At 38.4% G+C, this 15,694-nt stretch overlaps 2 protein-coding genes across 2 annotated transcripts in view; both read left to right on the top strand.

Annotated features, from left to right (window-relative positions):
- The window catches only part of PPP1R42 (protein phosphatase 1 regulatory subunit 42), a 43,196-nt gene extending 33,721 nt beyond the window's left edge, over positions 1 to 9,475 (top strand). The window contains exons 7-8 of the mRNA XM_054590226.1: positions 3,026 to 3,181; positions 9,442 to 9,475. Coding sequence (XP_054446201.1) covers positions 3,026 to 3,181; positions 9,442 to 9,475 — 190 coding nt within the window. The remainder of the gene's footprint in view (positions 1 to 3,025; positions 3,182 to 9,441) is intronic.
- Positions 9,476 to 11,132: 1,657 nt separating this feature from the next.
- On the top strand, positions 11,133 to 15,371 carry TCF24 (transcription factor 24). The gene is made up of 3 exons (XM_054590227.1): positions 11,133 to 11,217; positions 11,767 to 12,182; positions 15,258 to 15,371. Exons 2-3 carry the CDS (start codon positions 11,793 to 11,795, stop codon positions 15,369 to 15,371), a joined length of 504 nt encoding a protein of 167 aa, XP_054446202.1. The 5' UTR covers positions 11,133 to 11,217; positions 11,767 to 11,792.
- The last annotated feature ends 323 nt before the right edge of the window (positions 15,372 to 15,694 follow it).

Here is a 15,694-nt window from a genome sequence, read left to right as displayed (position 1 = left end):
TGTGGGAAATCAAAAAATGGGACTTTCTGAATTGATGATATAGTGTTGGTAACATGAATTTCTCAAGATCTGAAACCTATAAAATAGACAGGAGTCGTTTCTCCTACTCTGTTTATCTCCAGCTCATTATGAAGGGCAGAACTAGATCCAGGGTAAGGAGTCCAGTATTTTACATATATTCAGGATTACACCTAAGATGTCAAGGTATCTTATTAATATTGAAGTACTCATAGAATTCAATACCAGCCCTCACCCCAAAATTGAGCCTATTCTAAAAACAATGTAATTCTCTTCACCTTAATAGATTTTATAAATTCTTCCTAATTCAGACATAATTAGATGAATTTTTAAGTTCTCCAATGAAATTCAACAAAATAATATAATGTGCCTTAAAAAGTTTACAATTTTAAAAAATTATACTGTCATTTCATTTTTTTCAATGAAATCCTATTAATCTCCTTATAATCTTACATGATCTCCAACTAATTAACAAAAGCAATCCTTAAAGCAATATAGATGCACAAACAACTATTTGAAGAGGAAATTAGGAAAACAATTCCACTTACAATAGCACCAAAAAGAATAAAATACCTAGGAATAAATTTAACTAAGGATATGAAAGAACTGTATACTTAAAGCTACAAAACATTCATGAAAGAAATTAAGACAAAGAAATGGAAAGAGATCCTGTGTTCATGGATAGGAAGATTTAATACTGTTAAAATGTCTATAACACCCAAAGTGGTTTACAAATTCAATGCAGTCCCTATCAAAATCCCAGTGGCATTTTTCATCAAAATACAAAAAACAATTTTAAAATTTACATGGAACCACAAAAGACCACGAAATAGTCAAGTCAATCTTGAAAAAGAACAACAAAACTGGTGACATCACACTTCCTGATTTCAAAACATGTTACATAGCTACAAAAATCAAAACATATGGCATAAGACATACATATAGATATATGGAACAGAAAAGAGAGCTCAAAAGTAAATCCACACATATATGGTCGACTGATCTTCAACAAGGGTATCAAGAATGCACAATGGGAAAGGATAGTTTCTTTAACAAATGTTGTTGCAAAAACTGGATAATCACATGCAAAAGAATGAAATTGAGCTTTATTTAACGCCATACAAAATATTTTAACTCAAAATAGATTAAAGATTTAAACATAAGAATTGAAACTGTGAAACTCCTACAAGAAAACATAGGCAAAGGCTTCATGATATTGGTCTTGGCAATGATTTCATTGATATGACACCAAAAGCACAGACAACAATAACAAAAATAAACAAGTGGGACAAACTGAAAATTTTCTATAGCTAAGGAAACAACAGAGTGAAAAGGCAAAGTACAGAATGGGAAAAAAATATCTGCAAACCGTATATCTGATATAGGGTTAAATTCCAAAAATAAAAAGAAACTGCTACAACTCAATAGCAAAAAAGCTAATAACTTGAACAGACATAACTCCGAAGGAGACCTATGTATAGCCAATGGGTATATAAAATATGCCGAATGTTAATAATCAACAGGGAAATGCAAACCAAAACCACAATGACTATCACCTCACACCTGTTATGATGGTTATTATTTAAAAAAAAGACAAATGTTGGCAAGGTTTTGAAAAAATTGGAACCCTTGGACATGACTGGTGGGAATGTAAAATGGTGCCATTACTATGAAAAACAGTATGGCAGTGCCTTAAAATTTAAAAATAGAACTACCATATAATCTAGCAATCCCACTTCTGGGTATTTATCAAAAAGAACCAAATATCTCAAAGAGATATTAGCACTCCTTGTTCACTGTAGCACCATTCACAATAACCAAGGTGTGGAAACAACCTAAATGTCCACTGATAGATGAATGGATATAGAAAATGTGGTATATACACACAACAGAATATTATTCAGCCTTAGGAAGGAAGGATATGATATGATCCCTGCTCATTCAAACATCCCCATTCAAATAAATGATAGAGTTCTGAGCCTGTCAGACTTAAAAACAGTGACATCCCTGAATACATGCATATAACACACAATAACTCTATCCTTAGGTGTGTGTCCAATAGCTTACACTATGGTCTTCATGCGAAGACTCTGTTACTGCTGAAGAGAAATGGAAAGCATGAATTAAAGTCTAGAAGATTTATGTTTTTAAAATCTACAATGTACTTTCAGATCTTTAGATGAACCTTTTAAAGACACCTCAGTACAAACAAATACACTGTAAGTGAACAGGAATTCTTAGGAAGAGAGTAATTTTTGTACTTCCTGACCTTTTATGTATTTTTGATAGCCTTGTAAATCTGGAGTTCTATATTAGGGATACATACTAAAATTATAAGGATTATGACCTCAAACTTCAAGAATCTTACAATAAAATCTTGTCCTAAATATAACCACATAACTATATTACTGAAGTTGAAAACAAAACTGCTTTAACAAAATCCAAAATATATGCATATCTTTTAGTATTTACTTTTGTAATGATTCAATAGGAGCATTAATTTATTCATTTAATAAACATTTATTGAACACCTTAGATGTATCCAGACTACGCTAGCCCCTGAGAATTAAAAATGATTAAGGCAGACTCCTCTTAAATGGAAATCCCTACTAGAAAGGGAGGAGGATCAGTAATGATGTGGAATGTTAAGTGCCAAAATAAAGGCATGAACATATTCCAAAAACTACATGTGACTGATCTGCACAAAAACTATATGTGACTAAAGGTTAAACACTCTGTAAAAATAAACTCAGAACAGCAAATGCAAGGGCAGTTGATTTTATATTAATGTTGCTGTACCCATTTTACTTTCCTGTGTAGATTTTTATGTACAAAAGTCTATGATATTTTATCTTGGATATTAATTTTTATTGGTTTTACCATGAATCTATATAACTATTTAATTCCACTTCACAAAATATAATTTTAGATCGTCTAATGCCATGTTTACAATTTAATTATTAGTATCAAAGTAAAATGTTCTTAATTCTTTGTACACAACAGGTAGCTTTGAAACATTGCATCACATAGTTCCTGTTTATTACCCACAGGTGGGTAAGCCAAAATTAGTCTTTTTCTCTGAGGCACAGAGATATCTTACTAATGGAAATGCATCTCCAGAAAGCTCCCAAGATGATGACCCTAAAATTACTGAAGAGGTCAGGTAGGTTCTTTCAAGTATTTGTGTAATTTATCTTTTCGGGGAGGATGGGACACCCTCATTGTCAACAACACAGAGGAAGAGAGGCCCTTCATCTGTCTCTCCTAGTTCTCTGTTCTCATTTCCTCTTGGCCAAGCACCCTCTCCCTCTCCCAAAAAAGGTTCATTGTTGATCTGCCCAAACAATCACAAAGTTGAGGTGAAAGTGTTGGATCAAGATGAGCTGGGAGCCACTAGACTCAGCATTGAGTTAGGGCAGGCGACTCAGGAAAGTCCTGGAGCAGCAGGAAAAGATGTCTGAATGAGCAGGAATCAAAGGAGCCTGAGGCCCAGATGATGATGGGTAGTCAATCCACTAAGTGAGTGGATGACTACAGCCTAAGTGGATTGACTACAGCAAGGGCTGGTGGCACATAGGAGGGGAAACTTGGAGCACTGTAGAGGCAGGCTACTTTCACATAATCTCCAAACCAAAGATTCTGACCTGGTGCCCCTGAGGAAGACATTAGAAGTTCATTAGATCCTCAAAGGGGCTTATGATACAAAAAATAGTTTAAGAATACTGTTCTAAACCTTGAATATATACATAATTTAGTTCCATATGAATCAGCTATAAGTCTCCTGATGAGAGGAAAATTACTTTGATCACTTTAAAAGATGATATTGTATTGATATAAAGAGAAACCATAATGGAAAATAATTTCATTTATTCATAAAACTAATAAGCATCTGCTATATGTTGACAATACTGGATATAAAAACTGAAATGAAGTAGTCCTAATTTCAAAGGTCTTGCAACAAGCTAGTTGGAGATTCATATGTGATATAATTACTATATAGTGTGATAAATGCTAAGGACATTATAAAATGATCCTAATACATCCTATAAATAATCCATTCAACTTTTTTCATTTATAATAAAAAATGATTGCTCTGTTGATCCTTCCAATGACAGTCATTAAGATATAATTAAGGGCAATCCCATTTTTCATTGAGAAAGTAATCAGAGGCAGTGGACATACTTTGGAATAGATTTCTTTTCAGGAACTGACCCTTCAGGAAGGGTCAGGCGGGTTTGTCATGAGACCCCCTTTGCAGGGTCAAATCTAGGGATGAAGACTTAGCATTTCTTAATGGAGCCTCCTAACGAAGACCCATAAACAACAATGCTACACTGTCCGGCCTCCATTCCCTAAAGACTGGCTTGGGCTTGCCTAATGGAGGCTGAAGGGACAGAAAGTCCTGTGAGTCTGGAAAATGCTTTATTTGGTGAGAGGAGAAAGAAATCCCAGTTTTGGTCTTGCCTCCTCTCTATCCACACACACATACACAAAAATTGGAAGCTGTGTGAAATTTTGCTTTACTGCTTATGTCCATTGTGATTACCATCAAAACCTTGGCCAGCCTGTCCATAGCACCGCAATAGGTTCTTAAAGATTTACACAACTGGTGTCAATTCCACAATAGTGTTCTTGAGTTTTGTTTCTTGCCAAGCATTTTGAAAGGTCTTGCTAGTACATCATCAAGACAGAAAAGAAAACAATACAAATGGGCACAGCCTCAGAAAACTATGTTGGTAAATTCTATACATTGCCACATGTATTAAGATCAGTTGTGAACTGTGACACATACCACATATTCTATAGCCCCAAGCAAAGCTCAAATCACTAGACCGCACTGATGAAAACAGCAAATAAATCACTCTATCCTCGTTTTCCTAACTGGAAACACAATACAGAGCTAAATGCATTTTTAACTACTATGTGCTGTTAAGAGAGTGCCCCAATAGAAGCAAGCAGAATAGAGTGGTTCCTGTGAGAAAAATACAAAGAAATGTCCTGCTGCTGCTACTGTCAGTAAGCCTGATTAAGTTCAATCCTGAGTCTTTCAGTTTTATAATGTGAAAAAGTATTACATAAATATTTTGTCTTAAATGTTTATTACCTCAGGTGGCATTTTTACTGGGAACATACCAAAATAGTGTTTTGTTACTGCAAAACATTTGTTTTATTGAATGGAAATATCAGTTCTACCTCTCTTTAATATAAAAGATGACAAAATATATGATGGAATTTAATTAAGCTCTTCATATAGATTTTTAGGGTGTGCCTATTGCTAACATTTTACTAATGTAGTAAAAATAAGAGTTACTGAGAATAAACCTAGAATGTCAGTAAAGTGTTAAAAACAAAATACCCAACCCAAACACAAAGAATAGATTTTCAGTTTCTAAGAAGTTCATTAAAGCAACTCTTTCCCTTAACTACCTTAAGCTGGAGAATCAGTGGACAAGTTTGCATAAGGTCTACATTTAATATTTGAAGTGAAGAGCCCGCTTAGAGGTGGAAAGGAGCTTAAAGGGCTTCTTCCAAAATGCTTAAACTATGTGCCTCACACTCTAAGATTCCACACACTGGGAGCTGAGCTTGTATCCTTGTGGAACCCAGTGGAGCAACATCTGTCCAATGACAGGGGAATGTTTTCCACCTCCTTTATAAATGCATGCAGTCTGTGCTCATGTATATTTACACAAGCCTGCTTTCCCTACAGGGAGGAAAAAGTCAGACTCACTGACGTTGTTTTTGACCCTCAAACTGAACTTGATACTATCAATGTACACTTTAATTAAAGAATAGTTCAAAACTATTTTTTATTTAAAGTCTGATTCTGAACAAATGCCTTCATGGTTCAATTAAAAATAATATATGGTATTAAACAAAAAATGTACATATTCCTTCTTTCTGTGTTTGTCACAGATGTTTCCCCTCTTTTCAAACATATTAGAAGTTACTTGAGCCTCAGTAATTTAAAAATAGACATTAAATGCATTTATATATTGTAAATAAGATCCATTGAGAATACTGTAGAGCACTGTGCAATGAAAAAAAAGCAAATTGATACTTAGTTATTTAACTATCTTTCAAGTCTAAGCAATATCAATAGAGTCAAATCATCTCTTTTAATGCAAAAATAACTTTCTGGCAGGATTAGAATGTCCTTAGTTTCAGATACCTTTAATAAATGTGAATCTCTGGGACCCATAATTTGGAAAAGTTCACTGAATGTTATTTAACTATTTATAAAATACCTTCTATCTTTAGCTAGAATATGGAAGCATTAGATCTCCCTGAGTTAAAAGTGAACTTTTTATGTCTAATTTTTTATTCTGGAATGTAAAGCTCTTTCTAATTAAAGTATAGTTGACATAAAATGTTACATTAGTTTCAGGCGTGTAACATAGTGATTGCCACAAAAAGTCCACTATCCATCTGCCACCAAAGTTATTGTAATATTATTGATATTCCCTATGCTTTATGTCCCTGTGACTTATGTTAAAAGTTTGTACCTCTTAATCCCCTTCACCTTTTTGTCCCTTCCCCGACTGCCCAACCTTCTGGAAACTACCAGTTTTTCTGTATCTATGTTTTATGTGTTCATTTTTTTAATTTTAAAAAGTGAACTTTAATCCAGTAAAAACAACTTGCTTTCACCACTGTTAAGGTTGTGTTTGAACAGTTGTAACAACAGATCTATGTGCTTCAAGAAGAATTTTTTAAAGTTATAAAATATTTTTAGTCACAAAACTCTGGGATTATCTTATCCAAATGCTTTTAATTTTGCTGTGTTAAACCCAACCTCAGGCTAATTAATTTTATAGGCAAAATAAATTATATGTATCAGTAATGTAGGTATAATGGTAAGATTTTGATTTGCAATTCTCCAAATACCCTTTTGAAATTAGGACACAACACCCCTCAAAAAAAGAAAAAGCAATTGTGGTAAGCAACAAAATTTTTAAAAACAATCTTAGGTAGCTTTTGTGACTTCTAGTCTCAACTCTTCAACTCTGTCAATGGCTTACTCTGTTAACAAGAGTTACATAATACATAAGATCTAATTTATGAAAATCATATTAGTTATTTTTCATTCTAAAATGTCTATTTTCAAAGTTGAATCTTCATTACCCAAACAAATTTTTAAAAATAGCAGAACCCTTTGAGGCGAGAATACCACCAGCCCATTTTATAGATGGGGAAGTGAATTTGCCATGGAGAGGCCCAGTCAGAGGAGCCCAAAGTCACATTATTGCCAGAGCTGGACTTCAATCCAGGTCCCTGACTCCAGGATCCAAGATCTCAATGACTCTGCCAGGAGGGGGTCTCAAAAACACCCTCAGTTATAGAGAGAGAAAGTAAGGGAAAGAAGCCAGTGAGGATGTGATTGTGGTAAATTGGAGAGTACATGTCCAACTAAAGGTAGCTGTGGATACTTGGCTCTAAAACATTGTAGCCAAGCAGATATGCTGAATTTGAGAGATCAGATCATCTGGCAAGCAAGAAATCTAGATTGTGAAACCATCTGATTCTAAAATACTGGATCTTTTTTCTTTAAAAAATCTATTAAAACAGATACAAAGAAAAAATCTGGTAATGCTAGTGAGGATATGAAACAGCTAGGGTTCTCAGGCACTTCTGGTGGCAATACAAAAATAGCACAGTCCCTTTGGAAAATAGTTTGACATTCTTATAAAGTTAAACATGCACTTACCACATCCAGCAGTCCCACTCCTAGGTATTTTCTGAAATGAAATGGACCTATACTCACATAAGAAGTCAGGCTTAAAGGCTACATACTGTATGACTAAGACATTCTGGCAAAGGCAAAACCATAGGGACAGAAAACAGTACTTGCCAAGGACTAGGGATTGACTACGAAGGGTCAACCCAAGGGAATTTGAGGTGCAGGGTGGGGAAGAATGTTACAAATCTTTATTGTAGTAGTGGTTACATGACTGTACATGTTTATCAAAACTTACTGAACTATATATATACTCAAAAGGGTGAATTTAACGATTTCAATTATATCTTAAATAATGAGGGAAATAATTGAAAGGTGAAAGAAGCACTAATTATATAAAATCTTTTGTGATATAATATGCAAACATATATAAAACCAAGTTATATATTTTCTTCATGGTTGTTTAATTATTTTACCTTATAAAGACAATTAATATATGACATGAATTAAGAAGGCAAGTAATTTGACATATTTAGAAAAAAGACAAGTTTGATTTTAAGAACTACATTACACTCTGTGAAATTTAAAGCACTCTAAAGCCATGTACTTTCTGGGAGCCTAGACAAGAACTTCAAAGAATGATACACTATGAAAATAGTATCTGGATTGTTAATGAGTCAAGTTAAAGTATGCCCTTTATTGAGATAATAGATTCGAAAAGTGTCTTGCAGATTATGAAGAACTCTACAAATAGTAAATAGAATAGTATGGTAAAAAGAAAGAAAGAAAGAAAGGAAGGAAGGAAGGAGGGAGGGAGGGAGGGAGGGAGGGAGGGAGGGAGGAAGGAAGGAAGGAAGGAAGGAAGGAAGGAAGGAAGGAAGGAAGGAAGGAAGGAAGGAAGGAAGGAGAGAAATAAAGAAAAAGCAAGCAAGCAAGCACAAGCAATAGGGTCAATCTGCTTGGCTTAAATCTTGTCTCTTCTACTTACTAGTTATGTGGCCTTGGATAAATTACTTAATCTCTCCGAGCTTTATTTTCTCAACTGTAAAATGTAAAATCTTCAAAGGGTTTGCACTTTGCACATATAGTTAAATAAGTTATCTTTCACTGATTTACGTAACGTTGAAAATTTGAAGATTTTCATCTTTTAATTTAACTGCAAACACTGGTTTCTTGCAGGAATTAGGACTAATCTAGAATCATCAGAGGATTCAGAGAGCCTATTTAGAGTGGCAGCAGATAGGACAAGGGGGTGGTGGGCAGTGGTTGTATGTGTTACATCAGTCCTTTCTATAGAACCTGGCTTGGGCAATACAGCTGACCCATAGGCCAGCCATTGTTAGCCTCCCTCCATTGTGCCCCCTCCACCACTCCACCTCTTAGGGTTGGGCTACGGTGAGGATGTGAGATGCCAAGGGTGCAAAGCTGAAGGAGTCCTAGGCACCTTGTTTGCCTTGCCCTAGTCCTGGCCCACCTTCCCTCCAATATTTATATTTTCATACATCTCCCAATTCAGCTTTTCCTATTCTTCCCTACCTGAGCAATGAAGGGGGTGAGCAGGGGCTGAGTGAATATCTTTGTTTCTGCTTTCTTTAAATTCTGAAAAGATTTACACATTTTGGTGACTAATCGTTAGCCTTTACTACTGCTAGTGTGTCCTAGATTCTATATTTGTTACCTGTTTTGGATAACTTTCATTTTTGAAATAATTTAATTCTAGTTCCCCTCTCCCCTGCTATTAACAGGACTCTCTCTTTGAAGGAATCTGAAAGGTTGTGACCAAAAAAAAAAAAATGTGCATGAACCTCACCGTCTCCATAAACCAAAAGTAAAAGAAAATTTCGTTGTAAAAAATGAGTCAACTCAGCCTTAAGATTTCTGAAATGTTTGATTTTTTTCACCCTTATCGAACTAGGCAACCTCATCTTTTGTGGTCTGTATCTTTATGGTATCTATCTTCATGATATGAGAAAAACCTTTAAGTTCTTGTTTGATTTGCTTCTTCACTGAATATGAAATATTGCTTTCCAATTGTTTTATTCATTACATATTATTTACTGGGAAAATAAAGACGTGCTTTTTCATTCATTAGTAAGTAATCTTTTTTCGAACCAATGGTGTTGCGTGCATGTCAAGTGTAAAACTAATTGCATTTATTGAATGGGAATTGACATAAAAGCCTGAGGACTATTCTGATTCTCTAATATACTAAAGTGTGGAACGAAGAGATATTCAAATGCCACCATTATTATGCTGTATTTGGTAGTTCCAATTTGAAAATATGCTGTAAAAGTATGAAATAATGTCGCATATACAAGAACAATTTTATGAACATCATAAATTTGTTATTCCGTCTTGGCTCCAAATAAGACTTTTAAATGCCCTGCCCTTCGAATTGTAGGCACTGTTTCAGAGATAAACTAATTAGTTGCTAGAAAATCTTGTGCGTCTCCTCAGACTTCCCCACTGGAAGGCGAGGGATCCGGACCCGCGCGGTCCGCGGAGGGCCCGGGGAGCCGCGGGCCTCAGGGCACCGGGAGGATGGGGTCCCTCACCGCCCCGGACCCAGCCGGGCCGCCCACGGCCAGGCACCTCAGCTAGTTCCCCGCAGGGGGACGCGGCCAGGACGTATTTTCCGGCCAAATAACGACACAAGCTGGGTCCCGCGGGGGCTTCGGATGGGCGGCCAAGGGTCCGCACCCAGGGGAGAAGCGACCGCCACCCCAGGGCCGTTTTCTCAGGTTTGGGGAATTTCCTGAAGTTTTACTGACTTGAGAGCGTTCGAGGGGAGTGCGCTTCATTTCTGCGCGGCTCACACACTGGTCACAAAGTACCGCGGTGGGGGGGCACGAGTGCTTTTAAGTTGTCTAGAACAACGTGAAACATTTACCTCGTGGTGAATAAAAAGGCTAACGCAGCGAAGCAGCACACGCCACACTGCCGCACAGAAAATTGAAGGTCACGCTCCACAAAACGACAGAGTTCCCGCCTCAGCTCGGTGCTCGTCTTACAGGCGCCGGGGCTCACCACGTTGGGGACTTTCGGGCCGCGCAGGAGCCTGGGCTGCGACTCCGTCCCCTCTGGCCTCCCACCTCGCAGGCGCGGAATGCGGAGCTCGGAGAGTCCTGGCAGGGGAGGTTCTAGTTGCACAGGGGGTGGGGCCAGCAGGACGTCCCGCCCCATCTGGCTCCGCCCCTCCGGACGGTTTGATTAATGCTCACCGGCCGCTGAGGAGGTGCCTCTGCCTGGACGCGGCCCCCGGGACAGCACCCCAGGTGGGCGCATACCTCAGCGGGTCCAGTTGTCTTGGCTGGGCACCGAGCTTGCTCGGCCCGCACGCCCGCCTGGCCTCGGGGACTCCCGCATAAAAGGCGCGCCCACCCGGGGCTGGAAGCGGCCGTCGACTTCGGCTGGACGAGAATGGAGTGATCGGCGCGCGGCCCTGGCCACGCACAACCGGCTCGACGCTCCTCGCCCGCTCGCGCAGCGGAGCATAGCTCCACACGGTCGCTCTGGGAAAGGTGAGGGCCCCGGTCCGATCCCTGCCGCGCCGTGCAGCCCCGGACTCGGGGGGTAGCAGGTTCCTTAGTCCAATGTGAGGCCAGGGGTCCCCCACTCCTGCCGCAGAAATTACCCTGGGCTCCCGTCGTCATTCCCCGTGTCCCGTGCCTCGGTAACGAATGTCACGAGGGGCGTGGGTACCATGCTTCGCGAAAATGATTAGCACCACCGTTACTGCGAGACTGGCAGGATAACATTCCAGAAGTGCGAACAAGTTCCGAAACAGAGCTCCCTTTCCCGGCAGAGTAGCACTTTCGCTTAATTTGTCCGTGAACAGTAAAGCCCACACCGCGCCCCTCCTCGGCTTTCTAAAGAGCCCAGGAACTCTCAGATCCCAAAGCGTCCCCAGACGCGGGAGGCAAACGCGTTCCAGTCACAGCAGCCTCCTTTCTAAGAACTCGCCGAGCACTTCGGGCGGCCGAGCGGGCGCGCGGGAGTAGCAAGGGGACTGCGCCTCCCCGGGTTAAGCCCGACCGGCGCCCCAGCCTCACTGCGCCTTCGGTCCTTAGCAGCGCGCACGGAGCGAGACGTCGCCATGGACCGCAGCGGCCCCACAAGCAGCCCCGTGATTGCCAGCGCCGAGCCCACCACCGCTGCCGCCCCCACTCGAGAGTCGAGCCCCGGGCGGATAGGGTCAGGGTCGACGGGCACGGGAGGCGGTGCGCGCTCGGGGGGCGGGCGGCCCGCGGCAGCTAACGCAGCTCGGGAGCGCAGCCGGGTGCAGACTCTTAGGCACGCCTTCCTGGAGCTGCAGCGCACGCTGCCGTCAGTTCCTCCGGACACCAAGCTGTCCAAGCTGGACGTGCTGCTGCTGGCTACCACCTACATCGCACACCTTACGCGCAGCCTGCAGGACGACGCCGAAGCGCCCGCGGACCCTGGGCTGGGCGCCCTGCGCGGCGACGGCTACCTGCACCCTGTCAAGGTAGGCGGGCAGGGCGACGGCGGAACTGGGGCGGGGAACAGGGCACCTTGACGTCTGCCAACACCTGAGCGGATGCCACCGAGCTTTCCTCCCCACCTCGGGGTGAGGCAGGAAACAGACCGGCAAAGGGAACTTGGCCCGCGAAGTCCCCTGTTCGTAGATAGTGGGTTTCAACCTGTGTTGGCTGGGTAGTGGTGCCTCATGCTTCTTAGAGGATGCAACCTACAGGAGGTCCTTGCCAGGTAAGAGGTCTCTCGGAAGTGCCTGATAAGGTGCTCGATTGCACAACTTGGTAATTTTTAGTATCAGAGGGTTGGGTTTTTTTTTTTTTCCTTCTTTTTTTCTTATTGATTTTAGAGAGAGGGGAAGGGAGGGAGAGAAACATCGATGTGAGAAAGACATGGATTGGTTACTTTTCGTGTGACCCCCAAACGGGGATGAAACCTAGGCACGTGCCCTGACAGGGAACTGAACCCTCCTCCTTCCAATTTACGGCTTACCCGAGGACTCTCCTACTAATTTAGCCACGCCTGCCAGGGTAAGCCTTTGAGTTTTTAAGTGGTTTTAATTTACATAATTACGTTTCCATTGTCATTTTTACCAGCTGTTTGAAAAGTTTCACAAATTAAATATTCATGAAATATGGGGCAATGGAATTATCTGTCCGTAAGTAATCATAGGCAACCAATGTTGAAATTTTTTTGTAAAACTGATAAGAAAAAATGATATCATTTTGCATTCCCACGGAATAAATTTCAGTATGTTTTACTAAACGTTAAACATCAAACATCATGGACTAGACAGCCACCAAGAGTGTTAGAAAAACTATAATGTGTTTATGCAATTTTTATAATAAATTGGTATATATGTTGAGTGAGCTGACTAAATACTATATTCAAATTCCGTAATGTACAAAGTTAGCCAGGATAATCTGTTTTGTATAATTTTTTTACATTACATATAGGTAGGTAGATTGGTCAGTATTTAGACTCTGCATTATCTTTTTCTCCTATACTTGTTTTCAAACTCTACATTGATCTGGCTTTTTGTTCAAAATAAGCTGTCTTCCCTATGTTTCCTAAACCTAAATTTTCAAATTTTTGATTTCGCCATTCTGAACATTTGGCCACACACACACACACAAACACAAAATTATGACTTAGCTTTAAGTATATCAGTATTCAATAAATTATTGAATAATCATTGAAATGTGGTAAAAAGTACACCCTCTAATATTAACTAAACTTAAAATTCTGTGGTGAGATTTAACAAAATTTACTTTGCAAATACAGTCAACATAATTATAGGCTTACCCAATTTTAAATATTAAACATAAACATTTAAAATATTTATGTATAATTATTAAAGTTCCCATTCATTAACATGTTATATACAGGGTGGATCCAAAGTAGGTTTACAGTTGTTCATATGGAAAATAATACAATAATTAATAAATAATAATACAAGAATAAACTCTGTTTTGCATACTCACAACTGCAAACTGACTTTTTCCCCACCCTGTTTAACAATCTCAGCTGAAAAGTCATTCATTGTTAAATAAGGGGTTTATTTTACAGTGTGTATTAAATTGGTATTCAAATATCATTAATATTAGATTTTTATGACTTGACATTTTTAACATTAGGTAGACTTTACTACAAAAAGCATCTGTTAAATGCCTCTTTGTGAGAGATATAATTCAGATGAGAAATCAAGTTGTTTTTCACCTTAGTTTCTCGCAGTGCTTTTTTAAATAATGTTAGAACCATAATTTTCAGGTAATAATAAATTTAACAAGAGGGTTTTTTTGCACTTGATTCATGTACCAAGTACTTTTGTAGTCCTATGACTTTTTTAAAGAAAAATTAAACCTCAATTGTTCTCTGGATTGATTATTTTGATTTTAAACGACAACTTTAGGGATAATGAAACAAGGTCAAGGATTACCTCTTAATGAAATTAGTGATGGTTGAATAAGTGATGAGTCTGTTTTAAAATCATTTACTGACTGCCTACTATGTGCAAAGCACTGTGTTAGCAGAGTGAATACAGTTAAGGGCAAGACTCAATCCCTGCCCTAAATGAACATAAGGTAGAGACAAAGACAAAAATACTCAAGGGAGAATGTCGTATGTGCCGTAAGAGAGTTATAACCATGTGCTGTGCAGGCTCACAGGAAGATTTTATATACAAATTGAAACCATTTATAACACATTATTTTACAGACACTTCCAAAAATGATTAAATATTACATCTATATTTGATTATTTAATGCAAATAAAAATATTCTGATTATTTGTATTTTTTGGTTAACTAAAGGTATTGCAACCCTTAGTATTCCAAGGATAATAGACCTAAACTGGTTATATGACACCACCCTCCAAAAAGGAAAGGTCTATTCTGAAAAAGCTATTAATGTAATATGTTTTTTCCATTATCATGCCTATTTGACAATAAATTATATTGTTTAAAATGAATTATATTCATTTTAAAGACAAATTTAGAAAAAGTCGCAGTCAGAATACAAATATGGTAAATAATGAAAAATTAGAGTTGTGTGATGCCAATGTGTCCAGACATTTAATCTGGATGTTCTAATGTTTGTAACTTCCCAGATAATTGTTTTTAGCTAGATAAAATGTTTAGATAGTTGTATTAGCCACTTCTCACTGTAGTTCTTTGACAAGTATAGACACATAACATTTACCTCGTGTAAATTTAAAAAAATCTTTAAAGCCAAGAATCTTGTTTTAGGCTTTTGTTTTAGGTTTAGTTTGAAATTAAAACAGTAGGTAGATATATTTTCCTCCTCTATAATTTCTCTATGATTTCTTGCTCACAAGCACATATATTATTTTATACAGTTATAATCAAAGTCTACTTACATTTTTATTTTTATAGTTAACATTAATAAGTATTTTTTCATATTGTCCTTTAGACTTCATAATTACAATTGTTACTAGCTACATAAGATTGCATTTGCATTGAAGTATTTGGAATTATTATTATTACAGATGATCTTATATCTGTTATAGATACTAACTTTTGGGTTCTTGCTTAAATATTCTTTTTCAGAAATGGCCCATGCGATCAAGATTATACATTGGTGCTACTGGTCAGTTTCTGAAGCATTCTGTCTCTGGAGAAAAAGCAAATCATGGCAATATCCCAGCAGACTCACAACCTTAGGCTGTCTGTCCCCTGATGAGTGCTGAAAGAAAATGGTATCTATTGTTTTTAAGCAGTATGAAATCATTCTGTATTTATTACATCAGACCTAACAAACATCATTTCTGAAAGTTTACATATGAATCCCTAGTTAGGTTTTCAGATTTATCTGTCCAATCTAAATAAATGTGTAATGAAATAATCTTGTATAAAACACACAACTTATCTATTCAGTGTGAGAGATAGTCTTTACTATATAGAGTAGGAGAAACTTGGAAAAAAGACAAGACACACAAAAGCAAAAAACTATATATCCACAAAATGTACACACTTTCTGTAGTGTA

This window comes from Pteronotus mesoamericanus, unplaced genomic scaffold, assembly GCF_021234165.1.
Source record: "Pteronotus mesoamericanus isolate MK-2021 breed Mesoamerican mustached bat unplaced genomic scaffold, CSHL_Meso_final scaffold_174, whole genome shotgun sequence".
In the NCBI taxonomy this organism is placed as follows: Eukaryota; Metazoa; Chordata; class Mammalia; order Chiroptera; family Mormoopidae; genus Pteronotus; species Pteronotus mesoamericanus.
This window is presented reverse-complemented; position numbering and strand designations above follow the sequence as displayed.

Coding starts and splice junctions, on each gene's coding strand:
- TCF24 (XM_054590227.1), top strand. CDS start 11,793: ATGGACCGCAGCGGCCCCACAAGCAGCCCCGTGATTGCCAGCGCCGAG. Junction 12,183..15,257: donor GCTACCTGCACCCTGTCAAG/GTAGGCGGGCAG, acceptor ATTCTTTTTCAG/AAATGGCCCATGCGATCAAG.